Raw genomic sequence first — 24,165 nt, forward strand, 5'->3', positions numbered from 1 at the left:
ACATTTAAAAAAGGATAATTTTCAGAATGATAAAGTATCTTTGGGGCAAAAAGGTTTTAGGTAATAATTAAGGCACAGTTAAATGAAGATTCAATGTTTCTTTTTACCTTTAAAAAAAAAAAAAAGGCTTTGGGGCTGGGGATTTAGCTCAGTGGCATAAGCACCTGACTTGCAAGCAGGCGGTCGGGAGTTTGATCCCCCGTACTGATAAAAAAAAAAAAAAAAAAAAAAAAAAGATTTAAAAAAAGGCTTAACTATCTTTAGGGTAAGAAATTTACTCTTTCATCAAATTAAATCAGAATATAATGCCATGCCTGAATTCCACGTGGCTAGAGAATGAGGCAGGAGGATCACAACCTTGAACCTACTCTGAGCAATTTAAGAAGATCCTGTCTCAAAAATAAAAAAATAAATTTAAAAAGGGCTGGGGATATAATGCAGATAAAGTGTCCCTAGGCTCCGCCCCAGTATAGGGGGGAAATTTTCAAAACATCAAAATAGTTAGTAGAAAACCAAAAATAAACAATACAATAAAATGCAGGCCAAATATTCCTATGACAGGCTGCTATAAAATTAATTAAACATTTAGTTGTCTATTAAAGAGTTAGTGTTTTAAAAATTGTGATTTGTGTAATATACTACTTCAACCGGATAGCTCTACTAATGATACATTAGACTAAATTGAAAAGACTTTTCTGTATGGCTCAATATAATATTACAACATTTAAAAATACTAACAGAAAATTCTGAATTTCAAAATGCTCACTCAGATCAAAAGGACATGAAGTGATTTTGAGAGATCAGATGGTAAAAATGAGAATCAATGAAAATATGAATGTACTAAGTAAAATTATAATCAATTATATAATACTTATTAACAGTATGGTATTTAAGAAAACCACAGGGTATACTAAGTACTTTAGAAATTAAGAATTTTCATTGACATTTCAAATTCTAAGTTTTAGCAATAACCTTCTGTAAGTCATTAACATTGTATTAACAAACGAAACTTTTCATTTATATAACTCCAATATATAACTTACATATTAACTACTCACTATATATTTTCCAGGATTATTTCTGAGAAATACAGAAGGAAATTGAGTGCGTCTGATGCTTCAGTACATTCACCACATAAGACCACCATGGTGAATGTGATGTTTCCACAAATAGGAAGTTACCACTAAGCTTACCTGGGAAATGGTAGTTGTTCTTTTCTTCTTCAAAAACTGATCTTCAGATTACTTTTAAGATGCCCATCTCAGATATCATGCCACCCTGCAAGCCTGACTGGGCAAGGCTGCTATCCATTTGGTGGTGTGGCGATGGGGCAGCAGAAACAGTGCCATTCACTCACCTTGAAATGGTGCAGGTGAAGACTGAGCCATATGTATATGCTCCTCATTGATCAAATAAATGGGCTGGTGCTGGGCTATCTCCACACTGGTGCACACGTTACTTTCTCCATGAAGAAAGAATGTGAAAGCACAGGACAAATGCTCACTAAAAAAGAATGAGATTGTATACTGAGGTAGGCAACAGGTCAAGGAATAGGAGCTACAGAGGAACCACCTGGCAAAGTTGACTTCTAATCAACTACAGGGAAAAACAAAACAAAATCTTCCAGTTGACTTTACATAAATAATGTAACAAAATCACTCCTTAAGGAACTAGAGTTGCCAGATAACTCTGAAAAACTAAATATGATGCATTTTGAACTTTTGACAGTTATTGTGTAGAATGCTTCCTATTTTACCCTTTATGCCTAAAAACAAAAAGAAAGGCACTAAATTCTTCTACTTTCTCAGTGCCCAGCACATGGCAAGCAGTGGAAACTGTGTTAAGCCAAATAAGGAAACTAAATTCAAAACACTTAATTTTAAAAAGTGGCTTATGAGCAAGATCAAAAGGCAACTCCTAAGATGAGTCTTTACTGGCTTTTAACTGATTCTAGAAACAATGACAAAATAGATTTTGTTTACATTTGACAATACGGTAACATCAAATTCACAAACTGAAAACACTGTAACAAGGCTGAAACTGCTGATCTATTTTCATATTTAGACCCTTGATCTATTTTATTTTAGTACATGGGAAAATACACGGGTCAAAATTCAATCTTATGCATGTGGATAGCCAGATTTTACCCAGCAACACTTATTAAAGAGGGTTTTTTCCAATGTATGCTTTTGGACCCTTTGTCAAAGGTCAGAAGACTGAATGTACCTAGGGATAAAGAAAACATGGTATTTATACACAGTAGAGTACTACCCTGAAGGGCAAACATGAGTCACTTGTAGAAAAACGCACACAACTTGAGACTATAATGTTATGTAAAACATGGTGTTTCTTACATGAGAAATCCAAAATATAAATAAAGAACAAAATAAAAACATAACAGGAATACAAAATAGATGTTCTCAAATGGGCAGGGGATCAAGAGATAGAAATGAAGTAAGAAAGAGGAAGGAAAAGGAATGAAAAATGAGATGTGCTTGTGCCCACACATCAACTCTTTCCAAGGAATGTGATCATTGTGCACAACAACATATACTAACAAAAACTGAAAAAAAAAAAATTGCTCTAAAAACAGTAATGAAGGACACTGCTGTATTTTTAAATTCCCAATATACATTAACATAATACAGTTTCTAAATGGGCTGTTAATTGGTATTTCATTATTAAAATTTGCTTCTGATCACAAAAATTTACTGAAGCATTTCACTTTCCTATTTTCTACACAAATAAATAGCTAAAAACTGATAAAAATGAGGCATCATGGAGAAGAATTGTTTTCTCAGTTATTACTGTGGAACATTCTCTCCAAGTGGTTAACTTTGGCTTGTAGCCAACTATAACACACCCTCATTCCTCCAAATAGCTCATAAGCACATTTGCCTGATGAAACAAAAGCATAGTAACAAACAAGGCCAGGCAAGCATCATTTAAAAAGTCATGTTTAAAATGTTGCTTCTGTTTAAAAGTTCTCTAAACGGGGCGTGGTGGCACATGCCTGTAATCCCACTACTTGGGAGGCTAAAGCAAGGGGATTGCCATGAGTTCAAGGCCAGGTTGAACTACAGAACAAGGTCTGTCTAAAAAACCAAAAACCAGGCAGGGAATTTAGCTCAGTGGCCTAAGCGCCTGCCTGGCAAGCACAAGGTTGTGAGTTTCATCCTTGGTACCCCCCCCCAAAAAAAAAAAACCAGAAAGAAAAGTCAAAAACTCCATTTGTCTGTTGATAGGCATTGGCGTTCTTTTCAAGATTTAGCTATTACAAACTGTACAGTTATAAACATGAGTTTGCTCATATCACTGTGGTATGATGCTTTTAAGTGTTTCAGAAAGATACCAAGAAGGGGAATAGCTGGGCTAAATAGAATCTCTAGTCCTAGTTTTTTGAATAATCTCTACACTGATTTCCAGTGGGTATACCAGTCCACACTCCCATCAACAGTGGAGAATGGTGCCTTTTTCCCCACGTCCCCACCAGCATTTGTTATTGGTTGATTTCTTGACAACAGCCATTCTTTCTCGATTGAGATGAAATCTCAGGATTGTTTTAATTTGCATCTCTTAAGCGATTGGTGATATTAAACATTTTTTAATACTTTATTTGCTATTTGTACTTCTTGAGACATGTATAGCTAAGTGGATGGACCTTGAGATCACATCCCTAAGTGAAATAAATGACACACATATGTGTAAATATTGCTTTGTCTTTCTGGTGTGAGAAACAAAGTGTAATCAGAGCCAAACATATAACAGATATTGTGAAATAGGAAGCACCCTATTCAAAGGGAAAAGGGAATGGGGGTGGGTGGGGGATGGAAGGGAGAAGAAAAAATGAGGGAAAAAAGGATAAAACAGAAACAAAAGCTTTATAAATAAGGAGAGAGAGGAGTTAAGCAGGGAGAGGGGAATGAGAAAAAGAACTAAGATATATACAATGTGCAGGTACAAATTCTCTATGATGAGTGTGATCCTTATGTATATCTAAACTGTACCAATAAACAATTCTAAAAACCCAAAACTAAACAAATAAAAGTTCTCTAAAATATTATAATGTCTACTTTGATTACTAGTCAAAAAATAAACTTTGTTTCAATTGTGAAATTAATGCTTTAAGGAAAAATTAAAAATGATTAAAATCAGACTCACAGTCTGATTTCAGCATATGTATGTTCTTCCTCAACAACTTAAGTTTTAAAACACAACATTTTTTATTTTATTAGAATGTGAACTTTCTAGAAAACATGGTGTTGATACTTGGTTATTTAGCACAATAAAACACAAACAGTGACTGTTGAAGTTTATGCCTGGGTGTCCCTCCAAAGCCTCATGCACTCAAGGAAGTGGCTGAGTCTAGCATTTGTGCCTGGTTTGTTGTCTAGCACTGGGATTGGCGGTGCGACTGCTGCATCCGCCCAGGAGTAGGCAGCCCACATACAATGTAAGGGAGGAAGGAGGCCTGCTTTTTCCTTTTTTGCCCTTTTCGCTCTCCTCACTTGTGGTCACCAGGAATGGTTGCCCCTTAACCATGCCACCCTGCCTTGGTGCCAGCTGAGTGTAGACCGAAACCTCCAAAAACTGTAAGCTAAATAAATCTTTCCTTCCTTCATTTTGAGCATCAGGTATTTTGTCTCAGCAATGAGAAAAAAGTAACTGAGAGAGTGACTAAAATTTTATAACAATTTAAAAATTATCATTGACATCATACTTCTAAATTTCAAGTTCACAAAGAGTGAAATATACACATAATTTAAACATACACAGGTATAAAAGATATTCACATATTTTCAACATATACAGGTATAAATATCAATAGCAAAAATATGCTGTCCTTCATGAAAATGACAAAAACATATTAAACACACAACATTCACAGCAAGTAAGAGGAATAGAATACAGTTTTACTGAATGGATTGGCTGTCAGTTGTAAATTTCAGACAAGGGGTTAGGGTGACTCATCCTCATTCATGCCTACTACCCCATGTAATAAAAGGCTTGTTTATTTATAAAAAAAAAAAAAACTTGTGGGAATTACACATGTAGAGGAAACCACACAGTATTCTCTCTTAACACTGATTTCCAACTGTACGTGAGAATAAATGCAACCAACTTTATCAACTACTACAAAGAATGTACAAAGGGCTTAATGGGATATTAAGTGAAATCTGGTCCTTTCTCCACAGGACCATATATATTGGCTAGAGACTAATATGAAAGCATATAAATAAAATAAAGCCAGGTACAAATACAGAAACAGAAAGAAAAAACAAAGTATCATAGGAAGGCTAAAATGCAATAATTTCTTCAGTTTAGAACTTATAAATGAATGCCTCAGAAAGTCAAGAACAAATGATCACAGGGTTTCAGAGGGAGGTATGTGACAGGAAATAAACTTAATTAATAGCAGCATGCAGTTTGGAAATTCTGGACAGGGAGCATTATATGACATGACTAGAAAAGAATCTAAAAAGTCTGAAGCTAACATGTACAACAACAAAAATGATACCTACATGTAAAATAACAAGGGTCAATTTATGGGTTTAAGAAAGGTAGCTGAATCTAAAAAGCTGTTATGAAAATTTCAAAACAGTACTTATTTACATTCGTTAGATGGGGATTTAGTGCAGTGGCATACGTGCCTGCTTTGCAAGCGGGAGGTTGCAAGTTTGAGCCCCGATACCAAAGGAAAAAAAAATCTGGAAACGTACACTGATTATGTCTCCCCCAAATAAGGAATTGAGATAAATAAATGGATAAAGAACTAAATGGGCAGTGCAAGCCCAGGGGGACTCCACCACTGAAGTACATCCCCAGCCCCTTTCATTTTTTGAGGCAGCATCTTGCTAAACTGACTGCAATCCTGTTTGCCTTAGCCTCTCATGCCAGTGCTGGGATTACAGACATGGGCCTATGTCCACCCAATTACCTATTTTCAGTATTAGTCATTCTGAAAGGAAAAGATCTTTTTACTCTTTTTGGAAGATGTCTTTTTACAAGAGACAGTTAAACTTGATACAAAAAAAAAAAAAAAAAAGTAAGTTAGAGCAGAAATGTAACAGAGGGCACCACTAACAATGCTTTGGCAAGTTACTGCATGTCTCTGGTGACAGTTACCTCCTATGTAAAAGCAACTGTTCATACAGACTGCCAAGATCCCGCAGGCTCTTATTTGGGGGTTGACATAGAGGTTCTTAAAAGTTTCTCAAATAATACTGCCGCTATTCCTGACCCAAAGACCACACTCTCAGAATCACTCATTTTGACTACACCTAAATCTTTTTCTAGTTAAGTTCTGTATTTTTCTAAGATCACATGAAACAAGAGCTGAAAGATGACAATACTAACACAAGAAAATAGAATTCCTCTTGGACCTAGCAAATACCACTTCTAAAGAATTACCCCACAAATAAAACTATTGAGCAGTCAGTGATTATGGCATTGCTCATAATCAAGGCTGAGAAGAGCCAAAAAATATCTATCATCAGGAAATCTCTTACCTAAACTATGGTATTTCCCTACAAAGTAATATTGTGTAGCAACTTGCAAGGAAATGATCCTACTAACTTGGGAAAACTCAAACAAAAACATATGAGGAAAGAAACACGGTTCAAAACAGTACAAATAATATGCTCTCGTTTTCTTTTAATGGGGAAAGAGGAAATATTTACACACTTTGCTTATGCTGGCATAAAATATTTCTGGAAAAACATACTTAAAAGCACCATAATACTGGTTGACACTGGAGAATGAAGCAGCATGACAAGGTAGGAAAGAGTTCATTCATTATAATCTTTTCTTTATTTTTTTTACTGTGGACCTTATGTCACACACAGAGCAATGGAGGCTAGATTAAAGGAAGTTCTTGCCTCCTGTCCTTGTGCAGTATGGTAGCTGGCCCAACTGAGAAACACGCTAGAGAAATCATGCTTCCTTTGGTCATATTTAGCTCTTTATTGCAGCTTACTGAGGTCATTGTTGATCCTAATTCTATATCCAGCATACCAGTTAGTGAATCAGTACATCACCAGTTAGTGAATCAGTACATTTATCCCAGACACTCCTGAAACAGTGAAAAAGACCACACTGAGCACAGAGTCCTGTGTCATCTCATCAGATACTTCCAAGCTACAAATTTACCAGAGTAGTGTCACCTATTTTCTATACCTTGTCTACATGGAATAATCTAAAAGATTCTGTGAAGTGATAATAAGTGTCATGCTTATGTGATCTAAAAGTAAAACTGATGTGGTTCCACACAAAATCCAAAGTCCCTCATTTTACAGGTGAGAAATATGGTTAAAAAGAGCTTGTCTTGCTCAAGGACATTCACAGAGGCACAACTGGAATTAGACTTGACATTCAATGTTCTCACTAGCTAACAGTTCACATACAAATGTGGTTTTTCACTGAGATCTCTAAGAAATGATATTTTACATAGGTAAAATGAAATCAGATTTGTAAGTGAACAGAGAAAATAAGAAGCTCTATAAATACAATCAGAACTCTGTGACAGTTCAATTTTATTTTAGAGTTAACAGGTTAAACCTTTATTTCAAGCACCATATATATCCTCTCACTCATCACCTGCTTTTACTTGCACCTTTAACCACTCAACTCTATTTCATATACTCTCAACATGTAAAAACTAAAAGAACTTTGGAGCTAACTAAGCTCATCCTTTTTCTACTTCAGGAAAAAGGTGAAAAGATGCCTCAAAGTATACAACTGGTTCAGACCATAGTTGGAAGTAAGTTCTGGTCACTCTCCTAATGAGCAACAGTCACAGTATAGCCAAAACCAGCCACCCTGCTTCCTCCTCAATAGGATGTGTCTTCTTATCAATCCAAGGATATTCTATGTAACCGGAGTCAGTACCTACATCAGGTCTCCTCTGTCCCCTATTTCTGTGGGCCAGATGATGCTACCAAAAGGATATACAGAATCAAAAACACTGCAAGTGCACTCAAAATAAAATGGGAGACTTGTCCTTATCCTTGTTCTCTTCAGTCTCTGTGTCTCTCTTGGGGAGGTGGGGAACGCAAGCTGCACAAGGACAGAGTTGGGGGAAACTAAGGGCCCCAAGTGTGCTGGAGAAGCCCCCTCCAAGTAGAGCCACACCCACAGCCCCAGATACTCTCCTGACAATAATCCTGTCTGCTCAGATTTATTCTATGCTCTTTCCTCAGTGAAAGTAATTCTGGTGATTTTTAAACCTTTCTCATATTAAACATAGCTGCAGGTAGACTTAGCTCCCTCTTCCTCAGAGGCCTAGCTTTTCCTTTTTCTTGAAAAGATACTCCCATACTGATATTCTCCTACTCATGAGTCATCTTTATTTATTCCTCTATTTGCTTCAGTAAAATACAACAACAAAAAAATGAAAATAAAAGGTAGAAAATGATATGTTAAATGAACCCAACAAAAATAAAGCTGGTATAGAAATAACAATACATAAAATATGCTTTAAATCTTAAATTCATAATAATAAACAGGAATTCAACCAGAAATTTAAACAATCATGAATAGGTATGTACACAGCCAGATGCTAAGCAGTATAAAGATACATGAAGAAAAAATTTTAAGTAGACATATAAGAAGGAAATAAAAAATCTAAAATATATAATACTTTATTTCAAGCACCATATATTAAAGGTTTACCTCTTAACTTATATATACTCAAAGTATATGTACTTTGAGTATATATAATATATAATACTCAGTATTAGAAGAAGTAAAATATTAAGAATACAAAGCACTGGAGTGACAAAAACACATAAAACTTGACTATATATGTTGGTTTTCCATAAATAATCTATTCTCTTTCTAAGGACACATGAATGATCTGCAAATATTTAAAGGGAAATAGGACCCCAAGATAAATGCTAAATTTCAAATGACTTATGATATTACACAGCTCACACATTTCTTACAAAAAATTAATAGAAATCAACAGTGCAAAAAACAGGTGAAAAAAATCCTCCTATTTAAAAGCTTAAACATGCACTACCTAAATAAATCATGAGTTATAGAGGAAATGACAATATTTAAAATTGAATGAACAAAAGCAGTATATACCAAAATTTACAGGATACAGGAGAATAATATCTTTTGTATAGAAGACTCTTTAATAAAAATTCAAATTAAGAAATAGAGAAGTATGTAAGAGTAAATGGAACTGAATAGGATAAATATAATGAAGACAAAACACGTATTTTTAGAAATCCAGCTTGACCTGATTATAATCATCTCCAGCCATACTACCACTGCTGCTCTGAATAACACCAGCTTGCTTCCCTGCACAGGTTCTTAGCACGTTATAGACCAACAAAGCAATCAGAGTGGCATGAGGAGTTTACAAGGTGACCCTGGGGACATCAGCACTAGGTATGTGCCTCGTATCTTTGATATCAGGTTAAGAATGAGTTACTTTTGTCCTCATCATAGGTCTCTACCCTCTGACTCAAAATTGTGGGGATCCACCGATTTTCCTGCCACTCTCAGCTACATTTCTGGCACTAATCCCCAACAAACTAGACTCTATGTAATCCTGGGTTTATCTGTCTCTTTCTTTGGTTTCATGGCACCTGTCACCTAAGGTAGCTGATTCTTTTATAGTAGATTGTTCCACAACAATATTAATGAAATAGGGAGGAAAGTAAATTAATAGAACAAAATAAAGTGTCTTCTAAATAGACTAAAAGTTTGAAGACAAACTACTAGTGAAGAAGGAGGAAAAGAAAGGGATGAAAGCTGGGGATTTAGCTCAGTGGCGTAAGTGCCTTCCTTGCAAGTGTGTGGTCCTAAGTTCGATCTCTGGTACTGATAAAAAAAAAAAGAAAAAGACAAAAAAAAAAGGGATGAAAGATGTCTATGTGAAAGAAAGAAGAAAGAAAGAAAGAAAGAAAGAAAGAAAGAAAGAAAGAAAGAAAGAAAGAAATCTATGCAAGGAGACCAATGCACAGATAAGACAATCTATGAAATAAGAAAAAGAGGAACTACAAAAGGAACATGAATGCTTGTAATTAAAAAAATGCTATGAGTAACTTTTGGCAATCAATCTACAACACATGAAGTGGATAATTTACTATAGAGATACAAATACTAAATAGCATTGCAAGGAAGACCCAACTCAGAACCATCTAAGAAGGTTTCAGCAAGCTTTGTACATCGCTTCAAACTCTCTCATGTGCACTGTTTCAATACCTGATGGATGGAGAAACACCAGAAAGTCAGCTACAGTATCCTGCAATGCATTCGCAGATGGAGGAGAAAACCCAAATAATCTACCACAACACAGAGAAAAGGCATATTGTAAATTTCAGGAAAAAAACATTAAGGCTCTTTTTCTGGTTTTTTTTTTTTGGGGGGGGGGCAGTTTAATTTGCAATTTGTTGTTAGGCTTCTCAGTTCTCACTTCACAGAAGAGGGGTAAAGAAATCAAGCAGATGTTGGGCCCAAAGAGGATTGCTATAGCTATTTATTAAACTATGTTCGAAACAAGAAGTTTATTCTTACTTCAAGTACATAACTTAGGGATGTTTATTCATATTTCAAGTTGTTTTCATTGGGTGCTTTATTATCCCATTTCACCTGTGCTGCAAGTATTTCCAAAATACTTCATCAGATGTTCTTCTGACTTTTCCAAGCTTCAAAGACTTGCCTCTTTCTGAATTAAACTAAGAAAGAAGTGACCAAAATATTTTGTTTCAAAATAACTCCTGAGTAAACACAGCAATGTCAACTTGGGAGTTGTGCACGTTCCTCACTGCCGCTTCACCTCCACGTGTGCACGCGTCTCTGGCACAGGAATCACTCAGGAGCTACCCAAATGTGAAAGGAAGCTGTGCTGGCTAAGTTGTGAATAGCTAAACCCGCCGGACCCCGCTCCCTCCCTGCGGGCAGTGAGGCTGAAAGGCAAGCTGGGGCTGCAGCAGGTCCCGCGGGCTGGGCTCCCTCTCCAGCCCTTCCTCGCTCTGCTCTGCTCGGCTCCGCTCCCGCTCACTGTGGAGTGACATCTGGGTCTGCCCAGGTAGGTGTTCTTTGCCTAGAACCAACTCCTCCCACCGTTCATACTCCTCCTTTCTTTTCCAGGTCGCCTTTAAAGCTGACAAGAGGCTAAGTGCTTCCGCGCATCTGAGTTCTCTCAACGGGGGCACTCCCGCTTCTGTGAGTTTATGACTGGCCCACCTGACTACCTTCTGTGAGGACTGGAATTATGTTATCATTTTGGACCCCAGTATTTAGCATGCACTTAGTGTGAGTAGATGCTGCATTAATATTTTTTTATCAAAGTTTATACCTTTCCTCTAAAACTGTGACATTATTTTTACAAGACTGAAAAACAGAGCCCGAAATTCTGAGGTAAAAATACTCTAAGAGCACTTCTCAGTCAGATTTTTTTTACATTACTATTTTTATAAAGCCTTTAAATACTCCTCAAAATGATTAAGGTCCTATGTACCAGTCCCCTCAAGATGAATGTAATTATGTATCACCAACATACACTCATAAAAATACTTAAAACAGTCCCTCAGCACATAATACAGTATCATACATCCCTCTGTCCCCAACACAATCTTTAACTATGACCAGTTTCTATAGGAAACAATCAACTCAGGAACAAAGGGAAAAGTAACAAAGTAAATTTTATGATTACATATAAAATATTATAAATTGTATTTGATTGTCATCACTGGCTAAAAGTCTATTTTCAGAGGTCCAGTAAGTAAAACTAAAACTACTCCAATAAAGATACTCAGTTTCTTTGTATCCTTACAAATTTGTCCCTTAATATACCAACTCATACATGCAATGCCTTTATCACCTGAGTTACTTCCTTCATGGGATTTATCATCATTTTCAATTCTCTGACTCACTCTGATGGCCTGTTTGCACAATGTGTGCTCCCTGAAGGAGCTCTGCCTGTCCCTGTGGAATCCCTAGCACCCAGCACAGTGCATTACACACAACACCGCAAACACAGGCTCCAAGAGGTGACGAAAGCCACTTCAGTTATGATCAAAGACGAAGTTACTTTCTTTTCTTTTTAGAAAAGTCCATCATGAGAGAACAAAAACTGGTAACTTCAGCGAATATGTTTATAGAAAATTGTGTAATTATTAATAGGAGATAGTCTGCAATTTCCAGTTATTTTTTATAAGGCACATTTTAAGACTGTCTGAACACAAAGAACTGGCGTGAGTTACACCTAGGATAGTACCTAGGATAGTTGGGAAAGGAGTTGCATAAAAAGAAAGGCTAGTGTTCCAGATTATTTTATTCTCTTACAATGTTCTAAATACTGTAAAGAAAAAGAGACATTTTTACTTCTTACACTGAGTTTTCCAAATGAAACTATTACATATGCTTTCAAAATGCACTTGAATATTAATAAACTACTATTTTGGGGGGTCTGAAAGTGTTTTGCTAACAGATTCACAATGCAGCATGTATTTCGAGAATTCTGTCTAAATGCTTTCTATGTGACAAACTTACATCTTAAAATTTTCTAAGTTGCATTAACTAAACCTCTTGCCAGAAGCAATTTGACCCACTCTACAGATTCTCATTTGGGGATATTTTGCTAATGTTACTAAATGGTTTATTTTCCTTAAAAATACTCAGTTGACTCTGGTGGGCCATACAAGGACTATGTGGAGATCTTTTGCTCACAAGTACGCTGGGTTTTCTCTAACTAGACAGGCTTTAAATTTCATCTCCTTTTAAAAAGAAGATTATATTATAATGTCCAAATAACAAGATTTGGTTATATACTTTGTAAAACTCTGAAGATACTTTTACTATTTCATATATCCCCTATAAATTATGAATTAAATTTGATTAAAGTGCAATGAACATGTCCAGGAAAGTTAACTGGTTAATTGTGTATATTTTTAAATGATAGAATAATATTTTATTGTAATTATTAAATTATAATTACAGTTCTACAAATAATCACACTTCTCAGAATGTTATGCTATATATCACAATACAAAATTGTTTCAATGAGCACTTTACATATAAATAATATACGAATGATAAAGTATATATACACATACAAACAGAACTTGACTTTTCTTTTCTACCCTCATATCCTCAATGCTAAGCTGTTCCCTGACAGAAAAACTGGCACTTGGATGGTGCATTAGTTACACTAGATCGTAAGGTGCTGTTCATGCAGCAATAGCAGAATAGCACCATACCTGTGCTAATGCAAAAATCGTCCCTCTGTGACCTGAGGGACTTAATATTCCTCCCTGGGAACCTCACTTACTAGAAGCAAAAAACAATGAAGAGAGATCATAATTCAGTATGTCCTTGATACAAAGGCTAAGAGTTTGAGGCGTCCTACCCTGATGGTAAAAACAGTGTAACATAATTTTCAAGACGCTAAGACAGAGAGAAGAGCTAAGCTAGTCAGTGACATGTGCTTGAAAAACCAGAAGCCAATGCATAAAATTTAAGTAGGCTTATTAAAGTCACCCTATCAAAATCTTCCTTTGAGGTTACTAAATTAGGCCAGATTATCTAACCATAATCTCTGGACAGCTCTCTGAAAATTCAGTGGAGTTTGCCTGAAAGAATATTCATTTATATTAGATAACCCAAAACTGCCAAAGTACTTTAGTTACTCATTTTAAGACACACTTGAAATTGTTTTTTATAAAAAAGTAAATACCAAAATCTTGTGTCCATTTTGGAGGGTGTTATTTTGAAAGACAGAAACAGGTGATAAAGAACCACATAAAAATTTCTAGCATTTTTCCCATATACCAAGACATTATATATGACAAATAATGAAAGATCAACAGACACTAAAGTTGTTAAGATTTTGTAGATCTGTCAGGGTCTCCTGCCTAAGAAAATAAACTACCCTTTTTCCATAGCACTCTATTGCTAAAATGTTGTGTTTTCTTAAATTATACTTTACAGTATAACTTAAAATCATGAACCATTTGCTTATGTTTTGCAAAACCACACAGTCACTATGACAGTGGAATTCAGGCCAGCTTCAAAGAAATATAGGGACAGACCTCTGCCATCTGTCTAGATTCCCATACCCAACAAAGTGCCCTGCCAAGAGAATGTAAGCAGGTGCGAGTTCCACCAGGTGCTAGGCATCAGGTACACAGCAGCAAGGAGGTGTTCACCCACGCTGTCAAGTAACAACAACAAAGAAAGCCTACAACAAGACTGGTGCTGGGTAGGTGTCTTTCTGCTTTCACAGCATGATACTTCTCCATATTCCACGACTGTACTCTTCTTCATCTATAAATATCAAACCTGTTTTTCCCTTTTCATGTACTTCTTTCTCTTTTTGTCTGTTTTGCTATATTCATTACATGTGAGCCACCTTAGATGCTTTTAAGGTTAGACGAAGCGTGAAAGAGGAGTTTAAAGTTCATTCTCATTTGCACTCCTTCCTTCCCTTTCCCCGTCCCCCAATCCTTAAGAAATTAACAGTGTTATAATAATGGAAACTGGTATGTAAGTGAAACAGTACATCATCATGAAATTACTTTGTGTCGCTATTCACAGCAGTGATCCGAGTTATACTTTTAAAGATATTTCCTACAAAACGCACAGGCAGAAAAAAAAATCTACCTTTCGAGATCACTCTACTTCAGAGCTAGAAGCTGACACTCACTGTGGCTTGGGAAGATCTTTAAGGGCTTTCCAACATTTGGGTTTCCTTGCCAGAAATCAAGGCCTTTCATACTCAGTACTGTTGTAAAATGTCTCACTCATCAGTACTCAGAGAAGGCCACGGTTTTCCCAACAAAAGGAAAACAAAATGGGATCTGACATTACTTGATAGAATGCTGTTATCAGCGAGTATGTATCTTCCATACTCTTCCTATGCCACGGGCTACACTAGAGGTTTTCTCTTTAATCAAAACACAGTACAGCCTTTAATGCACGGCACTGCTCATGATCTCAATTCCTCTATCCCCTTCATAAATCTGATGACTAAAGCCAACAAAACATTTTTTAAAATGTTCTTATAGTCTGTATAAAATTATGATTACTAGATGGCTGGGTGTGGTGGCACATTCCTATAATCCCAGCTCTTGGCCGACTGAGGCAGAAGAAATGTCTCACACTCCAGGCCAACCTGGGTGTTCAAGGCCTCCCTCAACTACAGACCAAGGAACCCCCACCCCACCCCCAAAAATTGCTAGATGAAGATCACTAGATGCTTTGCAATATGTTACATAAATGCTAAACAGAATAACTGATTTTTAGGAAGTAAACACAATTTCTCCTAATAAGGTAAAATTCTGCTGACAAAATATTAAGAGGACACTGGAACTAAATGAGTCATCTGAAAAATAATTTATTAAACATAAGGATGAAATTCACATCTAAGTAAAGCAATGGGCAAAAAACATATACTCCTTCAGATGATGTAGCATCTGGCAAGTTGAGTATACTCCAGGAATGCCCACTAAATACCTAACCATCCTAATGCATACAAAAGTCACGGTAACATTTCTTTAATGGCATTCACATACAAAAGAACAACTAGACACTACCAAAAAAAAAAGGTGAATGGTTAAAATTATAGATGTTTAAATGTTTAAGAGCATCAATTTGAAAAAATGTAGACATACAAGATTTTGACTGAGAATTTCCTTACAGTAACAATCAGGAGCTCAGGCAACTCAGGCAACAACGTGCAGTTCTGCTGCATGTGTGCAACTGCTGTCCTAAGCACCAAGGGCACCACAGTGACAAAGGCTGGGAGTCCCGACTCCCACAGAATTTATAGGCTGCTGGGAAGATGGATTGAAAGACATTTAGAGGGCAACTGCAGAACAAAAGATAAGGTAGAAACAAAACAAGATGATGTACTGCAGTGTGGCAGGAGAGGTGAAGAAGAGAGAACAGAAAGCAGAGGTGGGCGGGGAGGGCCCCCTGGAAAGGAAATGTAGTCAGCCCTGGTGAACTTTTTTTTTTTTTTTTTTTTTTTTGTCTTTTTCGTTTTTATCGGTACCAGGGATCGAACTCACGACTGCCTGCTTTCAAGGCAGGCGCTTATGCCGCTGAGCTAAATCCCCAGCCCCCCCTGGTGAACTTTATAAGAAGGAAGTACAAGCACAGGAACAGGTTTAATGTGTTTGGGAAACAACAGTCCACTGTGTTGAAGCTTATAAGTCAGAGAGAAGGAGTACAAAATTAGGTTGTGAGGTAAATAAGGCCAGCCCCTGTGAGTTTTTAAGCAAAGGTATAACATTTAGAAGCAAAGAAATTACCACAGTCTCACTTCTACACTGAATGTTACTTTAGCTGCCATTCATTCTAAGGGGTAGAGTAGAGGCAGAGAGGACTTGGAGGCCGTGATGATGGCAGCCCAAGTGAGAGAACAGTACAGCTTAGGCTAGGTGGTAGGACCACATAAGTGCACACATGTGTGCGTGCACGCACACGTGCACACACACACACACTCACTCACTTGTAGTGTAATGAAGTTAGCTGACTCAAAGTAACCCTTTCTTTATAAACTCTTTAAAAACCATCTTTTTAGGGAGTAGATGAAACAAAAGCCAATGAAAAAATAGTGAAGTTATAAAATATTATTTAAATCAAATTATCAACTGGATAAACAGTGGTTTTTCTATGAGTACTCATACATACAAATCTTATTAATATTAAAACCTGAATACTAAGTAACAATCAATGAAATAATCACACTACTTTACATTATACTCAGAGATTTCCACTGAAAATATTTTTCTCCTTTCATAATGCTTTTAAAGGTAAAAGAGAAATGCAGCAGTGATTGTTTTGCTCCGGATCAGCCTGGTCATTTACTCAAAAAAGAGAGTCCATCAAATCTACCACTTACTTGCTTACTCTGAGGAAGATTCTGGCAATGTCTAACTTAAATACTATCAGGACTGGAAATAAGCCAACCTCCTATCAACTCAGTGACCAAAACAATGAATATATTACTAAAAGGGGAAGAAAGAGAGCATTCTGTCCTAATTCAATAATATTTGAAAAAAAATTTGAACAGTAAAAACAAATAAAAATCAATTGGAAGACATTAGCAAACAGTCACAAAACCCCCAACTTACACTCATTGTTTGGCATGATAAAAAGCAGTACGCTGTAAAGTCAAGGGAAGAGTTCAATAAAGAAACTAAAGACTGGAATCTCTATAAAATTAAATTTCTAAGGAACCCTGTAGTAAATAATCAACTACACATGCTCATTACTGAAACATCTGAAAAAATATTGTAACTATTATCTCAAGACAGGTCCAGTTTTTTTCCTAATGAAAGATGAGCTACTATTAAGCACTTATATTTTAAGATTACACTTACAGAAAAGCATTAAGTGGGAGAAAAAGGATTTGATTTCATTTTTTATTATCAAATTTTAAATAACCACATAAATGAACACTGTCTTGCTGGTGGAAATTTTTTCAACAGTGATAAATGCAGTTAAATAGCAGTTAAATTCAACTATGGGTTGTGCAACTTTAGAACCTGCCCAAAGAACAACTAACGGGGGTCTTAACTAATAACTGGCGGGAACTAAACATGATTAGCAAAAGTAGTAAAGGTACTTGTAAGAGGCCTCAGCTGAACTAGAAGTAGAGTATCAGTGTGCTAATGGGGATAGGGAAGTATTCCTCATGGAGGCTGCTTTTTAAGTTTTTTATACACTGAAAACTAGAGATACAGGGAGACAATAGGCAGAAAATGTTAGAAATCACTAAATCATTTTTGCTCCACTGTCTTAGAATGTTCAGTTGACTCTGAACGTCAGTGTTAAAAAGCTGGGTGAAATGGGATACATTATTTAGAAAAGGACTGAATGAAAACCAACCAACATAAAAACTGAAGTGAATGTAATTGACAGACAAAAGGCAACTTAAAGGAAAAGAAAGAGTCCTTAGTGCATGAGTTATACGTAATTATACCATAGTACAACACCTGTATTACCCAGATGATGATGGTTGAAATAGTATATACCTTCTCCAACAGTAGTAGTATCAATCCCACAAGCTGATCAAAATGCAGCAATAAGGGCTAGGGATTTAGCATAGCGGCTTAAGTGCCTGCCTGGCAAGCACAAGGTCATGAGTTCAATTCTCAGTACCAAAAACAAAAACAACAACAACAAAAAGGCTAATAGCCCAAAATGCAGCAATACACAGGTTAACACTTCAGAGTATACTAGAGGGCTCATGCACACCAGCCAAGTAGCACTGATGTAGACTTCACAGAAAAAACTGATTTCAATTCACTACTAAGACTTTCTAACCAGTTTGTCTAAAGGGAAAACAAAAACAATAAAAACAAAGGGAAAATAAAAATAATAGGCAAGGTGACAAGGCTGCTGCCCCTGAACATGTCAGAAAGGGTAGGAAGGCAGGATGACTTTTGGTGCTAGGTACCCTCCACCCTCTCCTTAGAAGGACACTGACAGTCTTGAAAAGCAGCAGGCTGTCTGGCTGAAGTACCAGGCTATGAGCTGGCATAAGAAAAATCAATACTGTTTCAATAGAAATAATTATAAAATGTGTTTCTCTGGACATGGTATCCTTTCACTGTTTACCCTCAATACCTAAGTTCTGCTAAGAATAAGGCTGGGTTTACCCACTGTTAGCTGGTGTCCAACTTGAACAATGTCCTCACAGAATGCAATCTTTTAAATTTTTTCCTCATTGACAGTTAAATTATGTGCCTGGAGTCATGACTTGTAAGGGTTCTTGGAAATATTCATTCCATGGAGATTCTTTCACCTTCCTCGGGGGAACCAGATTCACCTTGAAACTCAGTGATGTTCCTATCCCTCTGTCCTATTTAATCATTATACATCGTATCTTCTCTGCATCAATTAAGCATATAATCGAATACAGTACATAAAACCACAATAAGCAATATAGAAAAAAAGGATTAAAGCCATGAAAAATGTATTAATTTATTCTACGCAATGCACTTGTAATTCTTCCACTTTCAGTCAAGATCACAGTACAGTTTAATAGTCTGATTCAGGGACCAATTAATCCTTTTATATTTAAATCAATCACCAACTCCTCTCCGAATAATTTAGCTTCTACATGCAGCCTCCCATTTGATGTCTTTGGGGAAGGAGCACAGTTAACACTATATGGCACATTAATCATGTTCAGTAATAGAAGAAGAAATACATTACCAGAGAAATTTAATACAAAAAGTAGAGTATGCTCTAAAACATGTTGGCATGAGCACTGTATGTGTTATCATTTCTTAACTAAAACAAGCAAGTTACTTGGTGCACCCTTCACCTGGCTTTTCATAGCATGTCTGTACACATGTACTTTTTATTCTGATGAAGTATAAAATATAAAGCATATATCCAGGAATACAGCCACTCTCCTCAACCCCTAACCCTATCTTTGGCAGGTTACTGTGTTCTACTAACATTCAGCAGGATGACTTGATAATGCTCAGATAGCGAGAAAAGAGAGAAGTAACAGAAGCACATGTATTTTATTCAAACTGGCATGTGTTTGGCATCTTGCCACAAAGCTGTATTTTTTCCCTTGCACAAATCTCAAGTCCAATTAATAGGGTTAATTCAGTGCAATATTCATGTGTAGTTTAAGGATTCTTACCACTGCATGTAAAGCAGACGCCCCTTTTTAAAGAATATATTCTCTGAACAAATGTGTAAGGGAAGCAGTAAGAGTTCATGGGACTGAGAGTGACATTCTACATGCCATTTCTTCCTTTGACTAAGTGCTGTAAGAGAAGGACAGGCCTTCCTCTTCACGTTTGGATTTTAAGCACCATGAAAATAAATCAACTTTCTATCCTAGTGGCCACACTATGGATTACAAACTCCAAGATTTAGCTTCAGAAATGTAAAAGCACATACAAGCACTTTTCAAATAGTCCATAAGTATTTTCAAAAAATTTTAAACGATTAAGTTTCTCTGTAGATTCAGTACTGCAAAAAGGAGTCTGTACCTTAGCATAATTCAAGCGCACTGCTGACTCAGGAGCTTGGCCAGTTCAAACAATGCCAAGGAAAGAAAGCACACAGTGAATGTTAGCTGTGTGTTCACTTCATATCAACACAAAGAAATCAAACTTTAAGCCCAGATCTGACATAATAGTGAGAAGAGTACCAAAAAAACCGGACACTGGGTTGGATGGTAGTCCTAACTCTTGAAAATCTATGGTATATAAAGTCTGAGTGTAAGGGCCTGACTGAGCTAACTTCACACCAAAGGAATATTTCTCTAGGCACCTCAATTGTGATAACTTGTAATAACCTGGTAGACAACTATGACCTACAGATAATCATCAGGTAAAAAAATACTAAGTGTCTTTGCTCATGAATACCCAGAAGAGTCATATCAAAGACACATTTGGAAAGAAAGAACTTAAGTTGTCTTTTTTATCTTAGAATAAAACAAAACACTACTAATAAACATTAAACAAATGAACCAAATATCATCGTGGAAAATAATATCATCTCTACAACATGAAGTACAGCAGCTAATAAGCTATCATTAGAAGGTATGAGCCTTGGGACTTTTTTTCCTGGTGACTGAACTGAGTTTGTATAATTACTCTCACTTTCATCTAGATTCCTCTTGATAAGCACATGTCAAATGTCATACAAGAATCAGAGGTATCACATAGAGATGCTAAGAGACTTTATACATCACTATAAAAGTCACATGTAACTCTAAGCAGCTGAATGCAAAAGCAAAACATTACCATCAATGCCACAGAAAAAATTCTATATTTGACTAGATAAAAATGTACTTTTATATTTCAATAAGTACATATCTCACGCAAGAGATCTCAAGAGAGAAAATGGCACACATTCCTTCTGGACTGACTGTACCATAGTCTTTAAAACAGTATCACAAAATCCCTGCCAGCAGGGGCAGGAGTGCAGTTCAGTGGCAGAACATGCACTCGGCATGTGTGTGGTCCTCAGTTTGATCACCACCAACTAACCAAACTAAAGCCAACCGCCAAGAGTCCTTTTGAACACTGGTGTCTCTTTCCTTTTTTAAATTTTCTCTCTTTTCCGCTTTTAGTCCATCACCCCAGTACTGGACTTCCAGATAGCACAGAGTCCCCTGGCTGAGAAAACACAGGAAGTCTCAGTCTAGACACTAACTGGTCCTCTCTGAAGCCTGGCTTCTACCTGAGCTCATCCAGATGAGATCCCCCTTTCTGCCAAGTGAGACCCCTACGTAGGGGTCTATATTAAACTAATATATAAACTAACATACAAATAACTAATATATAAGACAGAAGAAAGTTTTCAAAAATATCCAGTAAACTTTAATTCAGTTAAGATAAAGGCAGACAAAGAGGCTGCTGTCCATATTTTGCTTGCAATCTTTTCTCAAGACTATGAATTGGGAGATGAGACAATGCTTAAGTTAGAAATAGTCGTTACCACTACTGACTTCTATTTTTAAAATCAGTGTTTTAAAACTGACGAGACAATGATGTTTTAGTATTCTTGCTTTGTCTCTACTTAAACCTTGTTCCCAAGGAAACAGCTAATGTCTCAATATCAGACCCTGAATAATTATTGACACAAAGGAAGTAGCTACAATGAGACATCTGTACTTTAGCAAAATGAAAATGACCAGCTTGGGCTTTTTTGCCTTAATATCAAACAACAGTCTCTGGTTTTCGTATAAATATCAGCACTTTCTAGTAAGGAAGAGATTACTTTTTAACCTGTTCAGAATGTTACTATTTTCAGTGGCATTCTGTTCTAGGGTAAAACAAAGATACAACTGAAACCACCTTTATTTTTAGGCAAAGTGACTGCCTCTTCTGGGAGAGGCTCAGCTTTGAAGTCATTCTTATTGAAGCAAAAATGGAGATAACTGCTCATGAACCATTACAGCTGAACATATTTCCCAAGATCAAAAGGTCTGAAATTAAAATGATTTAAATGAAAGTTTATGGATTTTTATTAGCCAAAAAACAAATGTAAATCTTATTTCTATAATTCTCAGTTAAATTGTCCTACTTTTTTTTTTTCTTTTTCTTTTTCCTTTTTATCGGTACCGGGGATTGAACTCACGACTGCCTGCTTCCAAGGCAGGCGCTTATGCCGCTGAGCTAAATCCCCAGCCCCTAAATTGTCCTACTTTTTATAACCATGCCTTTATCGAGGGAAAATACACATAATCTTGGCATTATAAAAGAAACGATACATAAATCATATGCAGAGTTAGAAAAAGATAAATTAAGTATAGGGAGTTACCTTACTTTTAAATAATCACTGGCAAAACTTCTAATTTACACTTCTAAAAAATGCTTTTATCTAAAAATTTACCAACATTCAAACCAAAGATTCTAATCTTACAGCACAAAAAAATACAATATACATGAACATGTTATTTTTCCCAAACAATTCAAACAATTTAGAAAGACTGGGCAAGTGACAAGTTAACTATATATATAGCACTAAAATTCAGGTAATTTAAATAAACACTGATTATTTCCACACCTGAGGACTCGATTCTAAGAAGGATTCTTTTTAATGGCCAGGGTAATGAAATAGATTTAGGGAATTTCAAGCAATTTTAAATTAAATGTAAGAGAATAATTAAAATTGAATAAATAGAATTTCAGACTTGTTTTAAAAAAAGAGACATATATACATGTACTACATGCACTCCTTTGAATTTAGCCAAAAAAAAAAATGTGTAAGTTCTTTGAAAAGTAAAATATTATGGTAAATTTCAATTATTTTATTTATTTGTTTGTTTATTTTGGTACCTGAGATTGAACTCACGACCTTAGACTTGCCAGGCAGGTGCTTACACTGCTGAGCTAAAAATCTCCAGCCTTATAAATTTCAATTTAATAACCTGGTAACATAAAGATTTGCCTTATACTTTCCTTTAAAATGTCCCATTAAAACTCCTGATCATAATTCACAACTAGATTTTCCAGGGTTCAACTCCATGGAAACTGAGATTACGATGAGTTAACTCTTTCAATGTCCAAAGGACAGCACAGCTTTTCCAATAATGGTACCCAGCAAGTTAGGATAGTACATGCATTTAGAAAATAACAGATAAAACAAAAAGTTTGAATGTTGAATAGACAATTTCACCAAAACATAATTAAGACACATCTGCAAGGTATAAAATTTTTGTGTATACATGAAAGAATATTACCAATTCTAAAACTCTCTAAAAACTAAAAGCATCCACTTACTGTGAATTAAAAATGAACACCACGGAAACACATTAATAACTAGTGGCGAGAAGCAAAGGCCAGCTAGTATGAAGGCAGTGACATTAGCTAATCCTGAATTAAAAATACACCCTTTTTAGAAGATGGTACTTTATAAAAAGTCAGCCAAGCTCCATTTTTAGATATCAAGAATCATTGCTTAAGTTTATAGTTTAAAAATTTACATTCCTCAAACTGCAGAAATTCATTTTATAAATATGCAACAATAGGCCTTAAAATGTATATTGTACAAAACTGGATGCACAGGCCATGCACATAAAAATATCTAAACTAGGAAGGCAAAGTTTCATAAAGTCAAATCCTAAGGAAATGGAATTGTTTGAAGACTCTTCCATACTATAAGCAATTCTCACAAAACTAACCAATATATATAATATTTTATCATATTTTGCTGAGATGCAAGAATAGAATTCAATTAACTAGTATTCTGTTTAAATAATTGTTGAAACTAGAAATAACATTTTATTCACCCCGTAAGGAGAGTAAATAGACTGCATACTTTTTAAAACTTTAATTGAAAAATTAATTAGCCTAGCTATTAACTGTAAAGACTGGCTACAAGATCATATGCCAAAAGCAATGATATATGGCAGTGAAAAGTATGAAAAGAGATAGTCACCTAGATTCAAGCTGACTTATGAAAAGCCAAGGAATAGTATGAGCTATAGCAAAATTCCTGACATTTAAAAAGATGTGTATATTTTTAAATCGCATGCCAAATCAAAATTTACCTTGCCCGCTTTAACAGAAGCAATTTTCATTTTTGGAGTCTAATGTTATTATGTGTTTAATTAACTTCCTAAAGTATACTTTTTACGGCTGAGAAGCAAAAAGTTATCTTTAGATGGTTATAAGACTTGTATAATGAAAAGTCCAGACTAAGTGGATGATGAAACTTGAAAAA

General features: G+C 35.9%; 1 protein-coding gene across 7 annotated transcripts in view; it reads right to left on the reverse strand.

Annotated features, from left to right (window-relative positions):
* The window catches only part of Med13l (mediator complex subunit 13L), a 280,561-nt gene that overhangs the window by 66,298 nt on the left and 190,098 nt on the right, over positions 1 to 24,165 (reverse strand). For all 7 annotated transcript variants that reach the window (XM_063225704.1, XM_063225705.1, XM_063225703.1 and 4 more), the window contains one exon: positions 1,358 to 1,503. In XM_063225704.1, the coding sequence (XP_063081774.1) occupies positions 1,358 to 1,503 (146 nt within the window). The remainder of the gene's footprint in view (positions 1 to 1,357; positions 1,504 to 24,165) is intronic.

The sequence above is a fragment of the Cavia porcellus genome, unplaced genomic scaffold (assembly GCF_034190915.1).
Source record: "Cavia porcellus strain 051 isolate PalLab524CR breed Dunkin Hartley unplaced genomic scaffold, mCavPor4.1 scaffold_16, whole genome shotgun sequence".
NCBI lineage: Eukaryota > Metazoa > Chordata > Mammalia > Rodentia > Caviidae > Cavia > Cavia porcellus.